Source organism: Corvus moneduloides, chromosome 9 (assembly GCF_009650955.1).
Source record: "Corvus moneduloides isolate bCorMon1 chromosome 9, bCorMon1.pri, whole genome shotgun sequence".
NCBI lineage: Eukaryota > Metazoa > Chordata > Aves > Passeriformes > Corvidae > Corvus > Corvus moneduloides.
Window position 1 is genome coordinate 1,558,266 of NC_045484.1, and position 18,258 is coordinate 1,576,523.

General features: G+C 41.7%; 1 protein-coding gene across 2 annotated transcripts in view; it reads left to right on the forward strand.

Annotated features, from left to right (window-relative positions):
* The window catches only part of COP1 (COP1 E3 ubiquitin ligase), a 126,184-nt gene that overhangs the window by 29,972 nt on the left and 77,954 nt on the right, over nucleotides 1-18,258 (forward strand). For both annotated transcript variants that reach the window (XM_032117768.1, XM_032117769.1), the window contains exons 9-11: nucleotides 800-857; nucleotides 4,376-4,490; nucleotides 7,901-8,036. In XM_032117768.1, the coding sequence (XP_031973659.1) occupies nucleotides 800-857; nucleotides 4,376-4,490; nucleotides 7,901-8,036 (309 nt within the window). The remainder of the gene's footprint in view (nucleotides 1-799; nucleotides 858-4,375; nucleotides 4,491-7,900; nucleotides 8,037-18,258) is intronic.

Genomic DNA, 18,258 nt, shown 5'->3' on the forward strand with positions numbered 1-18,258 from the left:
GCATAATCATTGTGTTCTAATATGCTAATCTTTACCTGTCCTGGAAGTATATGGAATTTGAGTGATAAATGTGCTTTAATCTGGCTCTGGTGTCTTACTGTGGGAGCTGAAATTTTGCCTGTATGTCAAAGAACACTGAACCACCTGTTTTCTGCTGGGATCAGGAGATCTTTCTGCAGTTTTGAAAGTTAAATTCCACTGAGTTTGCATGTCTATGCTGTGTTTTTAAAACAGTGATTTAAAGGGTGTGTTGTGTGATTATAGATACTATAATGTGGTGTAGTGTTTTCTAATAATAGTAATCCTGGCTGTCAGTATTTTGGTTTTTTAGTTTATTTCTGTATTTCCTTAGTTGTTTCTGTTTAAACTAGTGTCTGTCTTACACTGATTTCTTTAGCTTTTCCCTTTCCAGTGTTGATTCAAATGCCAGAGCATTAAACTTCTTTTTTCTATCATTTTTTTTAAGGAGTTTTAAACCAATGGTAGCATGTTATTTTCAGAATGTCTTGTGCTGCATATTTCATACAAAAGATATGCTTTTGCATTCTAATTAGAAATTATTCGACTGCACTACACATAATTGTGTGTGACAGCATTCTGCTCTAGGAAAACTCTATTTAAAAAAAAAAAAATCTCTCCTAAAACCCCAAAAAAATATAACCTTGTGTTCCCTGTCTGTAAAATGGATTTCAAAGGCAAGTATGCTGCAGAGTGTCAAGGGGGGAATAGCAAACAGGTTAAAAATGATAAAGGATGGCTGTGCAGTGATTTAAGCAGACTATTTCGTTTATTTTTGCAGTAGTATTATTGACTCCACCGAGTATAGCCAGCCTCCAGGCTTCAGTGGCAGTTCTCAGGTAAGATAATATATCTGTCTGCACGGGGGGACGGGAGAGTGAATGTGGAGGTTGGGCAGGGTTGAGGTGCACCTTCATCCATCTCCAGAGCACCGGTCAGCTGGAGCCTTGAAAATGCTTTTAACTGGTTGTATGGGCAACTGCAGCTGTAGGAATGATTGTGCCCAGTTGTGTGAGAGACTTTGTGTGATGTATTTAGACATCTGAGACTTATTTCTTAAAGCTGACTCTTCCATGGAAGAGGGGATACAGTTTGCTCTGCATCTCCCATGTGGGCAGCCCTGGGGAAGGGAGGTAAATCCCTGACCCTTTGCATTGGCTTAAATAGCTGTAGATCAAGCTTGACTTTCAAAACAAAAAAAACCTGCCTTGCACAGTTACATCGTTTGTCCTCATCAGGGCCTTACAAACCATTATAAATTCATCTAGAGGGTAAAAAGTTGCATATAGAATGGAGCTGTTTGGCAGGCAGCCTCCAAACTGTCTGATCTGCAAGGCCTCCCGAATTCCAGGCAGCACTGCTGTAGTCTGGCAGCTCAGAGGGATTCAGCTGGGCTGGGAAGCTGTCACTGATACGCAGCTCACAGTTCCAAAAAGGTGAAACAGTTTTCATTTGGGCAGATGGACTGTTGGTCACATTCCAGCTGTGCCTTGGGTGCTCTCTGGTGGTGGTGGACTGCCCCTGGCACGCACCAGCATCAAACTGGTAAATTAACAGGTTGAAGTGCTGTTGGATCTTACTTGATGTAAAGAAAAAACCACCTGGATTTTGAGCTGGTGCACATATATGTTTGCATGCAGGGTTTTGGGTTTGAAGCTGTGTAACTAACTGGTAATTAGAAAATTCCGTCTATTAGTCTGTGGGAAAATGCTTGTGGTTCCTGCTACTCTGGCCCTTGGAGGATTTTGCTGGAACAGAGTGTTGTAGTTCTACCGCATTTCAGAGGGCAGGTGAAATGTGGATGGGGGTTTTATGTTCAGGACTCTGATGTGCTATGGTGTATTTGTTCTCCACTGACACTACTTGTCTCAGTAGTTCCTATTTCAAAGCCAAAATTGATAGCATAGCTATCCTGCTGGTGAGCTCAGAAAACAAACAACCTAGACTTTCTAGTCATTCTGTATGACAGCCTTATTTGTGTGAGAATAATCTTTTTTGTCCTCAAATGCGATTTCTTGTCCTCAAGAGTGCAAGATCTGTGCTCTCAAGTACAAATTTTCAAATTAAACTTTAATATATGTTTGGATGGGGAGTTCAAAGAGAACTCTTGAAGTTAAACACTTCTGTTCAAAGGTAGTCTAATTTCAGGAAGACTTTGCCATAAAAGTATTTTTAAGAATATAAAATAAATTGGGAGGGTTTTCCCTAATTGTCAGTCACAGCAAAAATCATATATTGGGCACTGCTGGCAGCAAGGGTTATCTAGGATGGACAGCAGAGCTTTCTTTCTCAATATAATTACTTTGTGCATTGCCCACAGACATGTTGTTAGGGAAGAATTTATATACCACAGAGCTCTAGGACACTTCTCTTCCAGAAGCTGAGCTTCAGAAGTAAATGGTGGACAAGTCACTGAGGCCCTGGGCAATTCTGCAGGTAGTATTTAATGGCAGTACCTTTTTTCTGCTAGAAATAAGGAGCTTGTGTGCAGCTATGATGCTTTTTCACAGTTGTTAGAGGACTCTTTAAGAGTATCTGATGGAGTTCAGACAGTAAAATCACTCTTGATAACAGAGGAATCCAAACTAATATCCTCAGCTAGGGCAACCATAGTAGTTTTAGCCATCGAATAAAAATTGCTTGGGTGTCTTTTCTCTCTTCCTTTATTTTTTCCTCCTGTTGCCCAGTATTGCTTAGAAAGTAGCCACGGAGCAGGCTTCATAGAAACTGAAGATCTGGTTTTGGGCAAAACTTGAGCAGATTGAAATGTTTAGCTGGGGGTGGTCTGATGACAATGGGCTAGTGCCCCTTGCTTGGTTCTCAGCACAGCTGGGTTGCCATGTTGCCAGCCTGAGACCTGCTCCAGTGAGTGGTCTTTCTTGGGAGACCCAGCAGGCAAACTCTTACGTGATTGATTCCATCTCAGTGTGGACTGATCTGGCAGATCAGGCGTGGGTTTGGGTTGTATCTCTCATCATGGCTCAGGCAGCTTGCCTTAACTTGAGACTGAAGCCGTTGTTCTTTGCCTGAAGTTGTCTCGAGCCCACATCACTACTGATGTGCTGAGAGAGACTGGAGGCATTGCAGGCTGGCACACAAAAATTATAGGAGGAGGCTACAGAAGTGTTCTATTGAGCGTTTTTTAAAGATGTAACATTTTAGAAAATGGTACTTGAAAGGTATTGATGTAGGAGCACTTCCCAGTGTTGTGTATTGAGGTTGGAGCTGCTTTGGGGTGAACAAGCTGTGAAGACCATAGGTGCTGTCACAGGCAAGCGTGAGCCACCATGTCAGTGTGTGGCTTCGGGTGGGAAGTGGTGACTTGGGGGATTCACTGCTTGGGGTTTGCTTTTTTCCTAGAATGTTAGATTGCTTTTTGTACAGGTACAAACAAAATTTGAGTGGGCTGTAAACTGATTTTGTTCTTGTTGGCTTGGTAGGTGGCTGTAATGAGAACAGGCTGTTCTCCTGCATGGATTGAGGGGGAGTTGTACACGAAGTGGGTTTTGTCAGTGCCATTGAGTAGCATTATGGGCCTTGTACTTGCTCAGGGTTGTTGTTCATTAGGGAGTTTGATGGTTCTTAAATCTTTTAAAATTTAGCTTTGAGGATGTGGTATGTGAGGCTTCTTAAATAGAAATTAAAGCAAGGAGCTCTTTGTGCTTCTTATGTTAGTAGAGGATTTCATTCCTTTTCACGACTCGTGATTAAAATGGTAAGTACTGCATGTCCTGTGTTTCCTTCAGGAGGAAAGATTACTTACTTAGTTTAAATCCTTTGCTCCTACCTCTCACTATTACTGTTTGGGTAGGTTGGGAAATGGCTTTAGTGATGATTTTCATGAACTTCTTTTCAATTAACCTTTGAACTTCATGCTGTCTTTTACTTCTCTTTTTATTTGCTTAGTTTTACAGAGTTACTGAGTCGCTTCAAAAGAAATAATTCAGTAACTCATTAAAATAAACACCCCCTTCTCTTTTAATGAGCTGTCTGCCAGGGATCTGGGGAGTATTTGTTGTAGAGTCTGTTTGATTTGTGAAGCTGGAAGATGGCTTCTGCTGTCTATCTGAATAAATGCAAGACAGGGTTCCCCAAGGGTTGGGATTGCCTGTCCTGTGTGTGAGGCCAGAATCACTAAATTTGCTAAGGTTCTGAAAGCAGGGGTTTGTTTTTGTTACATTAAGGGGTGCAGCATAGGACCCTAAGAAATAACTGTTGACAGTGCCAAGATTCTTCATTTATTGTCATTTTACACTTCTAACCTATCGTATATATTGTTTAAAATTGGGTAAAATCTATGGAAGCGAAACCCAGGCCTGGCTTTAACTTTTTGAAGTGTTCTCCCTTCTCCCCTCAGACCAAAAAGCAGCCGTGGTATAACAGCACGCTGGCCTCGCGACGCAAGCGCCTCACGGCTCACTTTGAGGACCTGGAGCAGTGCTATTTCTCCACCAGGATGACTCGTGTCTCGGGTGAGTGCTTGTGCAGTGTTCCACTTCTGGTGGCAGGTACCTCTCGCAGAAAAGCTTTGCTTTTGAGAGAGCAGCTCGCACTTCTTCCTCGCATGAGAATGTGGCTGTATGTATTTGTGTCACTCAGATCATTCCCTTTTGCTATTCTTGACCAATCTTTGAAGTTGCTAAATTTGGAACACTTAATCCTGTCACTTTGGCAGGCACATGTATGGCTTTGTAATCCCTTACTGTGATGGGTAAAACCTACAATAAATAATTGCTCTGGTGCCTGTTCTGAAGATGAAAATGCCTGAAAGCAGAGGTTGAGTTGTCTGTCCACTAGATGTGGTATAAACCCAGTAGTTAAAAACACTGCTATTGAAATGCTACAGAGGTGTAAACATAAATGGATACATTCTCCTGTATTTAGCATGCAAGGGGACACTTGGAGGTTACCCTTTGTTGTCTAGATTGTGTCTTGGTTAACAAATAGCTTGGACTATAGAAGCTGACTGTGCGGCAGTGCTCTTGTCCCATGGGGCACACCTTAGATTTAAGGCTTGTTTTGAAGAATTAGAAGCTGTTTTCAAAGTTGCCTAGATTGCCTCATTCATAATTGACTAACAGTGTGACAGCGGCTAGAGTAATTGTTGCCTACTGTATCCATGGGTCTTAATTACACACAAGACCCTCTTAAGAAATGAGAGGGTCAAATAGTCTTGAGGGTGAGGAGGGTTGTTCTGTAGCCCCTCTGGAGGGCAAACCAGCTTGGCAAAAAAAGCTTCAGGCAATGGACTGCAACAGGCAAGAGATTTGCACCACCAAGCTTTGAGCTGCAGCCCATATCGAGTGACAGACTGCAAGGAAAGCTGCCAGCCCTCAGGGGGTGGGAGACACCACTTAGGCACGAGAGGAAACCAGGCAGAGGTTGCTGCACCACAGGATCTTTACTTAAGGCAAGGACCAACCTCCCAAGGAACAGATCAGCAGGATTGCTGGGGTAGAAACCTCTGCTTTTTTCTTCTCCATGAATTTAGTTTCTGTCCCTTTAAAATAAATAAATAAAAAGTAACTTTAAAAATTCATTAATAAATGGCTCCAAATATAAAGGCTGCAGCATGTCTTAGGGGAGCTCACTCTTAGAAGTATTTAACATCTTTTACCTACTTCAGAGCACGGGCTGACTCAGTTCTCATGGTGCACAGCAAAATTATTTTAGCAAGGAATGCAGCACGTTGGGAGGTTACTTCAGCATCTGAAATATTGGAGGAGCACATTGCATGTGTCCAGCCAGATCCCTGTGGAGTGCTAGCAGGTGCTTTGCAGAATGCAGTTCTTCACAGATCACACTGAGATGTTGTTATGCAGTGCTATCTTGGTGATGCATAACTGTGTTTATGTAAAAATAAAAGTTATTAACCAAGGATAACAAATGGGGCTCTTCCCAGCATTCCCTTGTAGAGGGCATCTTTCTTCATAATTGGAACTATAAATATGAATGCAGTGAAACTGGTTTTTTGTATTCATATGTGTCAGCTGCACCAAGAGCGGAGGATTTGCAAGGGCAGGTTTTCTCCTAAATAAGGGGTAGCCTATGATACTTGATTAAGTTTTCCTCTCCTAAGTCATTCCTGCATTTTGACACATTTTAAATAGGATTTAATGTGGATTTAAAGCTTTTTGCAAGAAGTGCCTCTGATTGTTCGAGTAGGGAGTGGAGACTTAATATTACTGTAATTATCAAATGGCCTTGCACTTTGCCAGGGGAAGATGTCTTGAGAAATAATATTCGGTTTTCCAGGCCCATATAGAGAAAAAATTATAGAAGGTCTGTGTGCTTGATCTCTAAATGAGGGAAATGGAAGGGTGGCAGCTATTTGTCCCTATCACAGTGCTGAAAGAGAAAACAGTCTTTGAAAAACGCTGACTGATGTTTGTGTTGCTTCTCAGGCTTTTTTCTGTAGTGGTCAGGTGCTGATGATGTTAATTTAGAGCATCACTTTGTTCATTTTGCCCCTTTTCATCTGTCTGCCATGGATAATGTATATGCTAGTACTCCAAACATGCTAATTACTAGCCTTCACTGTTCCTTTATATGATGAAACATTAAACACTGCATATAAGGGACACTTCAAAATGCCTGTAAGTGTAGAGATAATAATTTCTGATGGCAAGGAATTACCAGAGTGCAGAAATGATTATTCTCTGTGTTTTCCCACAAGAAATCACGGCTGGATTTTGCTTTTATAGATCAACCTCTCTTTTTTCACCCTGGTATTTCCAAGCCTTTAAGTAGATCTTGTTATTTCTTCATGCTGCTGATAAGGCTAGCTTAACTAGTGGGTGGAATGTGATCTCTGGGAGGGGTGGGGGTGTGTGGGTGGTTTCTCTGATGCTGGGGTGGAACAGGAGATGAGGTGTGCAGTACCTGTAAACCAGCAGTGTTAGCTGTAGGTCCCCTAAAATGCACTGGTGCAAAAAGAAAGGGAGGGTGGAAGCATTAGAGAAGGAGTATGAGAATTGCTGCAGATCTGGGGGGTTGTGAAGAAGCCTGAAGGTGCTGCCTGATGTTTGGCTGTGGGTATGTGACAGTATTGGGAACCCAGATTTGCCTGTGAGGCATTGCTGTAAGTTAGGAATTTTTCCTTGCTTACAAAATACTGAAATTTAGAATGCTTTAAACAAAATTATGTTCCTACCAAGAAAAGTTGGGACTTCTCAGAAGTCAGTGAATGACTTTCAACTATCTACACTGCAATTTACTTTTAACTTTTGTAGTAAACTGTTCCATTTCCCACAGAATATATATCATCATTATTCAAGCTGGCTCAATTTCACCTTGTCTGCTGAAGGTCATAATTTTCACAAAACTTCTAGTACAGGGAGCCTTTTGGTTTCATGCTTGCCTTCATTCTCCAGCCCTGAAATGCTTCTCCCTTAGCTCTGTTGCTTTTGGAATAACAAGAGAAGTATTTTTTGCTAAAAGTATTTTGAATGTAATTGACACCAAATGTAAACATACCGTAACAGATCAGGGAAAGGAATATACTTTCACCCCTGCTGAAAACTAGACATGTCCTTTGCAGTGCATTTTGATATGCTTAAAGGTTTTCTGTTAATAATCTATATGGCCCATGGGCTCTGAATGTGAATAAAATAAATGAGCTTATCAGGAAAGTTGTATTTGACTTCTAGGCAGATTCTCAGCATAGTAGGTTCACCCAGCACTTTATTTGTGGTCTGAAAAGCTCATAATGCCTTCAGAGAATGCTAGAGGTGAGAGAGAGCCTGGTTTTGACCAAGTGTCCTCCCCAAATAACAAGCATCACGTGGAGACAAATACCTTGATTTTTTTTTTTTTTTTGTTTACTGTTGAGTTTACCTCCTTGCTCTGTTTCTGCCCCCTCCAATATGACTGCCTCTTCTAGATGACAGCAGAACCACCAGCCAGCTGGATGAGTTCCAGGAGTGTCTGTCCAAGTTCACGCGCTACAATTCTGTGCGGCCCCTGGCCACGCTGTCCTACGCCAGTGACCTCTACAATGGCTCCAGCATAGTATCCAGGTAGGACACACTGTGGCTCTGGCAGCAGGCCATGGGCACGTGGGCTGCTGAGGCTCAGTTAATAGCCCATATGAAGCAAGTTATTGTTGGTACATCTGCTGCACTTAGCACTTGCTTCCCAAAAATCGTTTTGCCAATGTGTGACTGTGACTGTGTGTGATAAGTTTGTGACTGTCGTTGGTCTGTGATGGCACTCAGGTACCTCAGCAGTACTTTTTATTCCTGTTGGTGTTGGTCAAGACCAAATCCAGAACCTTTGAGGTGCCAGTATCAGCAGCTGTTGTACGAAGCCTTGTTGTCTTCATGCTAGCTTAGTTCTAAGCGATGCAGTTCTAGCATTTTAAAAATCAATCATCGTGTTTGGTAGTCTTAAGAATCCGTGGTGGTTTTACACCACAGATCCAATCACAATGGCAAATATTAAAAAGCTGAGTTGTTTTTAGCTGTGATTGCTTGAAGTCTTGGTCTTCGGAAGCTGTTTGCGGTGCCGAGCACTAGTGAGGAGTGGTTGTGGGAAAGCCAATGCAACAGTTGCATTCTTGCCAGCAATTCCTGTGTATCCCACCTGTGCAGGGTGGCCATGTCCTGTGTACTGCTGCTGAAGCTCATCTGAGCCTCCTGTGGACCAATTTTGACACATAACTGGTGAAATGCTTTTGACTGTCTTTCAACAGGATCAGTTTCTTCTAGTTAGGTCCATGAACCCGCTCCCTTAGGGATCGGGCTGTAAGAGAGCACATGAAGAGGCTGGGACTTGCCACAGCCCTGATCTTAAACTGGTTTCTCCCTACCCTGGGGGATTTGCTTATTTGTGGTAGTTTGTGCTTGGAGCTCCTTGGGGTGGAAAAAACGAGGGAATATGTTAACTAGGAAATCTTTCTGCATGGCATATGTGCAGGACCTGTTCTAGCTTCTTGCAAGCACGTCTCACTAATTTCAAGGCTGCTTCACAGCAGTCTCTTGAGAGAAGTAGCATCATCCCTTCTTTATATATGGGGAGCAGGAAATCCAAGGAGACCATACGTGAGGTCTTGGAAAAAACATTATGTTGACAAGATAGATAGATTAAACTTGGGTTTTCTCACTTTTCATCTGGTGCCTTACAAAGGGGCCACACAGAGAGTGACAGAAGAGCTTGAGTATTTGGTGAGGGACCCCAAGAAATTTGCACTATGTGAAGAAATTGGAGGCACGTGTAGCACAGAGGACATTTTGTTTAAAGCAGCATTGATTCCTTAGCTACTGCAGTGTGTAGCAGGAATGTATAATGTCCGTCTTAGCCGGGGTCAGAGCACAGTAATCAGGGATCTGACGTACGCTTAACCTGCACTGATTGGGTTCACACCAGCTGCAATGAAATGCAGATGGGAATCTCACTGCAGTGTAGACAAACTTTCTCAGCTACCAGCTTCAGCACGGATTGGATTTTGCTCCTTTGCCCTTTCTTCTCCTTGACATTCTGCAAGAGCAGCATTTCTGTGGTATTTGGTTAGAAAATGCTGGAAGGACAGTAAATCACACTCCTGTTCGAAGGCATCCTAATTCTTGGGTGAAATATATGTTTGGAAAGTATGTGTGTTACTGTTATAATAAAGATACAGTGAGGCCTTCTTCCAGGCCCATCTTAGAATTGGTAATTAAGTGCATTTTATTGAAAAATAACTTGTTTTCCAAGTCAATGTTCTCCCCTGCTCATGCTTTTTATTTATCAAAGTGTTTGAGAAATTTTTAGGGGTTTTAGCATGTAGGCTGAGTAAGACAGTTCACATCTGAGCACATCCTTCAGTGCTTTGGTAAAGTAGCTTTGCTGAATGTGCTGCTCCTGTTCTTCTTGTTGGCTTCTGGCTATTCAAAGAGTTCTTGTAAAGTCAGAATTCGTTCATGGAGAATGTACACATCGTATGTGTCAGCCAGCACAGTCTGCTGTTCACCTTTTCTTTTCATTTAAACTAACAGCCTCAAGTTCAGAGAGTCTGTGAAACTGAGTAAGAGCAGCTTTTAGGTATTCACAGATGAGCCAAATTAAGGTACTTATAAAGTGAAATTATGCTTTTAGAGTGTTGTGAAAAGTTTTATTATTTGGTCCACTGCACTGATCTTTAAAGGTTTTCCTGGGCATGCAGTAAGAAACAGTGATGAAATGGCAGAAGGTAAGTCTTGGTGTTTAGCTGTTGCTGTTGAGACAAATGGATTTAAATACCGAGTTAATACAAGACTAATACATAAGAAATCTTAATAAATTTTTTAGGAAGTATTTAAAGGGATATTTTAAGTATACTTAGGAATAAAAGTAGAATTGACCGGAAGTTAAACTTCCTTGCAATTAAATTTGGCTGGGTTATATTTTTTTAAATAAGCTGCTGTTACAGATGGACAGAATACAGGAGTGTTTGGTTTGATTGTTTTAACCCTATGTGAAGTTCACAGACTGGACTCCAAAAGATCTGCTGGCTTAAACAGCTTTTTAAGATGTATTACCTTTAGGTTCACAGAGGAGAAAGATGTAAATGTTCCTTATCTGCAAAACATTGGTGTTTAGAAGTGAAATAAAATTGGGTTTATGCTAACAGGGTGAAAAGTGTAATCAAAGACTATGTACAAATAGGCTGAAAAAATCCTGGAACTGGGCAGCAGCACTACCCTCGTGAGGACCTTGTGGTAAGAATGTTTATGGATGTCTGGACTTACTGTGGACTAATAAAGTACTCTAAACATACGTATGTTTACTAAAATAAACTAAAAAAATTCTGATTAAATGTTCAGGAAAGCTCCAGTTGCCTTCTGGAATGAGGAGACAAACCAGGAAAATTCCAACCTTTTCTCCTTTTTCCTTTATTTTCTTCAAGAACAACAGATTATCAAGAAGAACGTTCAGAGAAAGAACATTTGAGGCTTTTCTATTGCAGGTTACTCAGTTTTGCTGGAACATCCAGGGGACTTCAGCACGCTTGCAGTATGAATGTGCATGTATCTCAATATGCTAAATGGCTTTTTAATGCACTCACTTCTCTTAAGTACAAAGTATTTACACAGTTTTCACAAGTATATTAAATTTTGTTAGAATTGGGCCAAGGAATAAATTTTCCATTTAATATGCCCCCAGACAGAACAGCTGTCAGAGCTTAACTTTCCTTCTCTCTGCTGGCAGTGGCAGTAAATGTAAAGGCTTTCTTTTAAAGATGAGTCTGTAAACTGCTGTGTTAGCATTACAATGATTTATGGAGAAAATTGCTTTACCACTGTCAGAGGCCTTAGAGAATAATGTGGCAGTCTTTCATATTTGAGAAAAAGAACAGGAAAAGCCAAGAAATGTACTACAACGAGATGTTTCTCTGAAAGCTGGGTATCAGAAAGCTGGTTCTCCCTGCTCCATGATTCCCAGCTCCGGTGGTTTGGGGGGCTTTGTGTGGGTTTTTGTCATCGACTCAGACTTCAAATTCTTCTAGATTAGTTTACCATTTCTCTGAAAGATCTTAAAGTGACATTTTAAAGTTTTTGGATAGCTGATGCTAACTGTATCTAAAGGCTCAGTGATTTACAGAGAGGGAAATAAACAACTTGTGGTTTTGGCTGCAGAAGCTTTAGTGAACTCCTCTATTAAATCATGATCCAGTGTTCAAAAACTGCATCTTACCTGTAGTGTCCATTATTTTTTTCATTGCTTGCTCGTTATTCCATTGCTTCTAAGTAATGACCAAGGTGTGAAGAGGTATCTCGTAGCATCCAAACAGCACAATTAAGTCTGTTTCAAGATTGCATTTTTGTTTGTGTTCACCCTTTCAGTAACATGACCTGAAATCCTTTCTTCAAAGGTGAGCTTAAAAGAAAAAAATCTATTATGAGCGAGTTTTTTGTGTAGTCACTGAACCATTTAATTTTTCTGTTCCCTTTTTTACTTTGGACTACAATTTACTTGTCCATATAAATTCTCAGATCCAGACTTTAACAAGATACATTTTAGTTCTGTATCTACCACAAGAATTCTTTTTCTTCTTTTTTTAATTTTCTTTTTTTTTTTTTTTTTTTTTTTAAAATGCTTGGGCTGGCTAGGATTAGGTGAGCCATTATATTAAGTTTGTGACCAGCAGTGCTTCTTTATCTTGGAGGTAAATATAAATGAATGAAATGGAAGTGGGTTTATCCTTTACAGGATTATGTTTGAGTGCAGTAGATGCTGCTCCTTGAGAAGATGAGAAATGAGGAGGGCTGGATTTTTCTTATAGCCTGTTAAATAGATTTTTAAATGGACTCTTATTTACAAGTGGCAGCTCAAAACTGTGGATGAATCTGTCTTATTTGAACTGTTCCCAAAAGTAGAAGGGAGAGAGAAATGCTTGGATAAAGAAAATTAAGTTGCAGAATTACCAAGGAAACTTGAAGTATAATTCCCTGAACCTACTTGAAGTTTGTGCTTCTCCTGTGGTTCTCTTACCTTCCTTCATCTGAAGTTTTGGCCTCTAGATGAGACATTGTCTGGGGCTGAAATGGGATTTTTGTTTAATTAGAGCTGAGTGAAGTGCAGAGCCTTTCCCTTACTTTCCCATCTTTCTCTGGAGTGCTGAACTGATGTATTTCCTAGTTCATGGCTGTGGTCTGGGTTCCTTGAGCAGAAGCTAAATGTGACTTGTACCCAGTGAAAGGGTTATTCAGGGGTCAGCTCTGATCTCTGAATTCAGACTTCAGGGACACTCAGCCCTGTAATGTAGCCATCCAAGTCCCCAGGACGGGCTGCTGGTGCCAGCAGGGACTGACATCAGAAAAGAGCTTATTTGCTCTTCTCTCCAGTCTTGACCTGAAAAGTAAACCTTCTGGTGACCATGGTGTTGCTACAGAGAGAAGTTTTTTCTTTCATCAATATGAGGGATAAAACTTAAATAACTTGAAACTGGGAGGTTAATGAATGGAAGTGGCATGGCCACCAGTGGGACCTCATTTTTTTCCTACTAATTTCAGACTATTTTGTCATAGGAAGATCTTTTTCCCATTAAGCTCTCTTAGTACTTCAAACCTGTCTCCATCTGCGGGCGATTAGATGAGGCTTTTTAGTTGAATTTCAACTTATGAATTTTCATAAATGGTCTGTTAAAAGTATTGAGCAGTCTTTCGATGAATTTGGGAATTGGCTTTTAAACAAAACGTTTTGAACAGTGATTGTTATTGAGGCTTCCCCCCCCCACCCCCCCAATATCTTGAAGGATCTATTTGTGGTTTATTCAATGAGGTTCCATGTCTTGCTGTGTAGCAGTCACTGCCTGCAGCATGGGGTAATCCAGTTTTAGAGCAGGCTCCCCAAAGGGTGGTGCAAGCTCCATCCGCAGAGTTATTCAAGAACAGGCTGGAGAAAGCCCTAAACAACATGGTCTGGTCAAAGAGCTGCCCCTGCTCTGACCAGGATATTGGACTAGAGACCTCAAAGTCTTGGGGGCTGTACTTGTGATAAAGGTATGTGATCAGATCATTAGACATTTTACATTTTGCCCTCACTTTCTGCTGAGCATCTTCCTGTGGCCTTAGGTTTCAAGAGGAAGGAATTTAAGGAGGAACACTGTATGTGGCTTTGACATGTACTGTGCAAAGGGTATTTTACTTCCTGCAAACTTTGGGATCCCTGCTTACAAACAGCGTTGTAGTCATTAGATTCAGGATTGGTTTTCTTTGGAAGAGAAGTTTTGTGGAAGTGCAGGAACTCAAAATGGATGCTGTAGTGTCAGGAATGTGCTCTGAGAGATCAATATCCAGGGTGGGAGGATGGTGCCATTGGAAATTGCCTTGCATCATTGCATCCGCCCCTCTTGATTGCTCAGGATGAAAATCTTTTCAGTGAGGCTGGAGGTAGCAGCCCTTCCGTTCCTCCTGATGCTCGTGTGATAATGGCTGTCCTCAGGCAACAGTGCTGTGTCTTGGCCTCAGGAGCTGGAAAGGCAAGCCATGAAAGCTGTGGAGCATCTTATGCACAGAGTTTGCATTCTGACAGCATTTGTAAAAGTCAAAGATGGATTTCATGTAATCCCCCCCAGTTTTATGGCTTTCATTTGACATTGAGTGTTGATACAGTGAATGCTTGTTTCTGCTTGAAGACACAAACCTGTTTATTAATTAGAACATGGATTCCTGCAGCTTATTACAGTATTCTTTTAATTTTCTAGCCATATTGTTGTAAATGCCTGAATTTTATAGGAGCTAATGATCTGAAAAGCATTGGCATGCCTTTGGATTTTTTTGTTTGTTCCCAGCTAACTAGAGAAGTTAGCCTGTGAAATGGTAGGTAGTTGAAGAATATGATAAGGTGGTGTGTTAAAGCATGCAAAGATGTATGGTGTGGGCTTAAATGATTCTGAGAATAAACCTTACAAGCAGCTCAGCCGGGAGAAAAGGCTTGAACTCATGATTATTAATATGTCATCATTTGCATTAATAAAGACAGTTTCCAAGACATGCTGGGGATTTATGTGCTGCATAGTTGTTTTGTAGAATAAGGTAATAAATAACACAGAATAAGCTATGAAGTGATGTTTATGTTCTCACGGGATTATATACAAGTGTGTGCATACATTTGTGCAGGTGAGGTCAGAACAACTTCTCTGTGAGACTGTGGAATTAAGGGTATGCATAAACTATTCTTTAGAAAAAGTAAAGATACTTAAGGATAGCATTCAAAAATACTGATGAAGTCAGATTCAAAATGCCATCAAATCTCATGAAGCAGTTTAGTCAGCTAGAGGAAAAATGCTTCAAATGATGTTTTAACCTTGTTCTGTCATTACCAGGCAGCAGGCTCATTGGAGTTAATTGCCCAAGCCCATCCTCTGGCTCCTTGAGAAAGGCTCATCTGTGGTGTATGAGCTTGATATTTAGGAAGGCTGGTGCCCTGACTGGTGGTGCCTGTTGGATTGAGCTGAGTTGTCTAAAGAGGTTACTGTCTCCAGCTGTCCCTCCTGATTCTCTGCAGGGTGTCTGGCAGAAGAACTGATGGCAGTGTCAGGAAAATGCAGAGGCTTGAGTTACTGGAGTTGCTGTGCTTGGGGTGGTGATTTGTCCTGTGAAATGGGACCTCTGGCAGTGTGGTCAGCTGGAGACAAACATCCTCAGCTGCTGCTGCCAAATCATGGAGGAAGCATGAATTGGCGCCTACAGACAGACTGCACTGTTTAAAGTCCCAGTATTGATGGAGATCTCTCTTTCAGATCCATTTGTTCCCCTGCCTCATCAGCTCTGTCAACAGTTGGCTGTGCTCAATTTTAAAGAAACAAAATCCTTGTTCGTGTAGTAACAAAAGGGTGGCTTGGAAACAAGCTTTCAAATGGCTTTATATTTAGAAGGCACTTCAGTACCTACCACAACTGACTTTGTTCCTTCCTACTTAGTGGTGTAATCCTGATAAAACAGAGCTGTTGTTCAGACCACCTTACAGGTTGTCGTGGAGCAGGGTTCCTCCCTCAAACCTCAGCTTGGGTAGAGCTGCTATGTTGTGTTCCACCTGAATGTGAAGAACTTCTTTCCTGTGCAGTGACCGTGCGCTGGGGCAGATTGCCCAGAGAGGGTGTGGTGTCTCCCTCACTGAGATATTCCAGAACCATCTGGATGCAAGCCTGTGCCACGTGTTCTGGCATGACTCTGCTGGAGCAGGGAGGTGGGACCAGATGGCCCACGGTGGTGCCTTCCAGCCTTATCCGTTCAGTGATTCTCTACTGGAAACATTTCCCAAACTTGAAGGCAGATGAGAATGTTTAGATAGTTGTAACCTCTTCCACCTTAGTACTTGGAAATGTTGGCACTGAGCTGTGGCTGCTGTCAGAGCTGTTCATAACCCACTGTGTATCAGCCCAGCTGGGTGAAATGGCACCTCCTGGGTTTCAAATATAGATATAGGTTACCCAAAATACTGCAGCGGGCAGACTGATCATTTGGCTTGAATTTTAAATAGTGTCATAAGGAACGCTCTGCATTGAACAGTTGGCACTTTCAGTTAAGTTTTTCCTACTCCAGCTTATTTAAAATGCTGTTTGTGGAAAAACTGAATCTACTCCTCATTAAGTTGCATGGTAGTTGTTTGCAGCAGCTTTGGCTCATTGTACTTCTGTGGATCTGGCATAGAAACCCTGGGATTGTCGTCATCTTCTCTTCAACATGCAGAAGAGCATCGCCCAGCAGCAAAGTGGCTTTTTATCAGTACGCTTTATATTTGGTTGCTTGCAGAATTCAGCAGCTCCCTGTAGGTTTTCTCATCATTAGTACTAATTAAGCCAAGCTCCCCTGAATACATGTATGGGAAAAAGACCTTATGCAGCAGAAGAGGATGTCTCTAGCTGTAGTCTTATAGCCAAGACTGGGACTCTGCTATGGCTTTCTGGAAGGTTTTGGGTTGTAGTCAGAGGAGATTAGGTTCATGGTAACCTCTTTGCAAAGTAGAGGGGAACGTGGCTCTGAAAACTGAGCTATTGCAAGGAGCCCAATTAATCTCACAGCATAGTATATGCTCTCATTGGGTTTGAAAAAAGAACGACTCTGTTTTATCTAGGGATGACAAAGCATCAAAGTAGCTCTGTTGGATTTGATTTCCAAACTGTGAGATGGATCTAAGACCACCAAATCTCCTCGATTCAGGTTTAATAGTTTCCTTTAAACAAGCTCTTTATGGAAAGGGAGTATTATGAAGTGGTCTCTGTTAGAACTGATGGCATTTCATTCCACTTAAAAGGATTTTTATAAGCATGAAGTGGGCCTGGAACTAGGTCTAATGACATTACTTTGTTAATGTGGTACCTTTTTATGCCTTTCTTCAAACAGAGCAGAAGAGCCCTCCAGGCTGCTGTGCCTGTAAGAGAGATGCTGAAAGTGTGGCTGCAGCATGGCTGGTGCAATGATGCCTTTCCAAGGGAGCCCAGAGCTGAGGACTGTCCTTCCCTGTGCAGTGCAGGCTTTGATGGGCTAATGCACCACCCTTGCCAGTCTGTTTCCCAGATGGGGGGGAAGGGAGGTTAATTAACACACAGACCTGACTTTCTCGTCTTTTATTTTTATGCTCCAAATAGAGGTTTGATTAGGGGTAGCGAATTCTCATCAGCTGTTCGGAGCTTGGAGGAGGAGAGGTGATGGGAAGGGTACGCTGGGTGCATTCAGTAAGTGCTGGTGCTGCTGGAGCTGGGATATTCCAAGCAACTCCAAGGAATGGGATCAGCATGAAGTAGCTTGGGGTCCTTTGTCCCACAGTTTTTATTAGACATCCATTAGACTTGAATCTGATCAAGATGGCTTCACCTTGATGAGAGGACATATCTGGCAAATTTCTGGTAATCTAGGGGTCACATTTAACCTAAAGTAATGTGATTCTTAGGGATAAAAGTGTTTGCTCTCTGATAGAATGACTTTGAGTGGTAATCTTATTTATACATTTAACTTCTCTCCAAATAACAGTCTAGAGAGAATTGAGGTTTAAGTGGTCCTTTCTGACTAGACATTGCAACAACCTGTCTGGGATCATGGCATGCTTGTTCAGTTTATATTTTGGAAAACATTTGGCAGCCTGGGAGTATGAACCAAGAAACACATTCTACAGTGGTGGTCTGTCCTTGTTCCTGTGGCACAGATTAAGGACTCAGAAATAAGCACTGACCTTACTTAGGTGGTGCTCTGGAGGTAAGGAGTAACTAATGGAAGTGCTGCTTTATTAAAGAGAAAAACCTCAGTGGTTTTTTCAGCCACTCACAGCTTTAGCAAAACAGTCTTTTGATACTGAAACTTCATATGCTTTGTCTCAGTAGCTTTTGTTTTTGTGTGACAAAATTTAGGCTTTGAGCTGATAGAACACAAAATCTGAGCGCTTTACTGCAGCTTCCTCTGCTGGAAAATAGCTTTGTTTTTGAAAACCACATATTAGTATGCCAGTGCATACTTAGTGATACTAATTACTTTGCCTTAAAATATCTGTCTGTTGTAAAAAGTCTCTCAGGTGTGTGATATTAATACCGATTTCTGTGTTGGTCCCAGGTGCTGAACAGTCTGCTCTGGTGCCCATGGTGTTGGATTTTAACATAAATTTCTAATCTTTGGCTAATCTTCCAGTGCCTCAAAATGAGCATTGGAAAGAGATAGCGAGACTTGGGACTGTTAGAAGTGACAGGATACCCCTTGGAGGCCACGGAGTGGAAGCACAGAGTAAGAAAGACTTTAAGGAAATATTTCGTAAGTGAAGAGCAAAAGCTGCTGCTGGCATCTCTCCTTC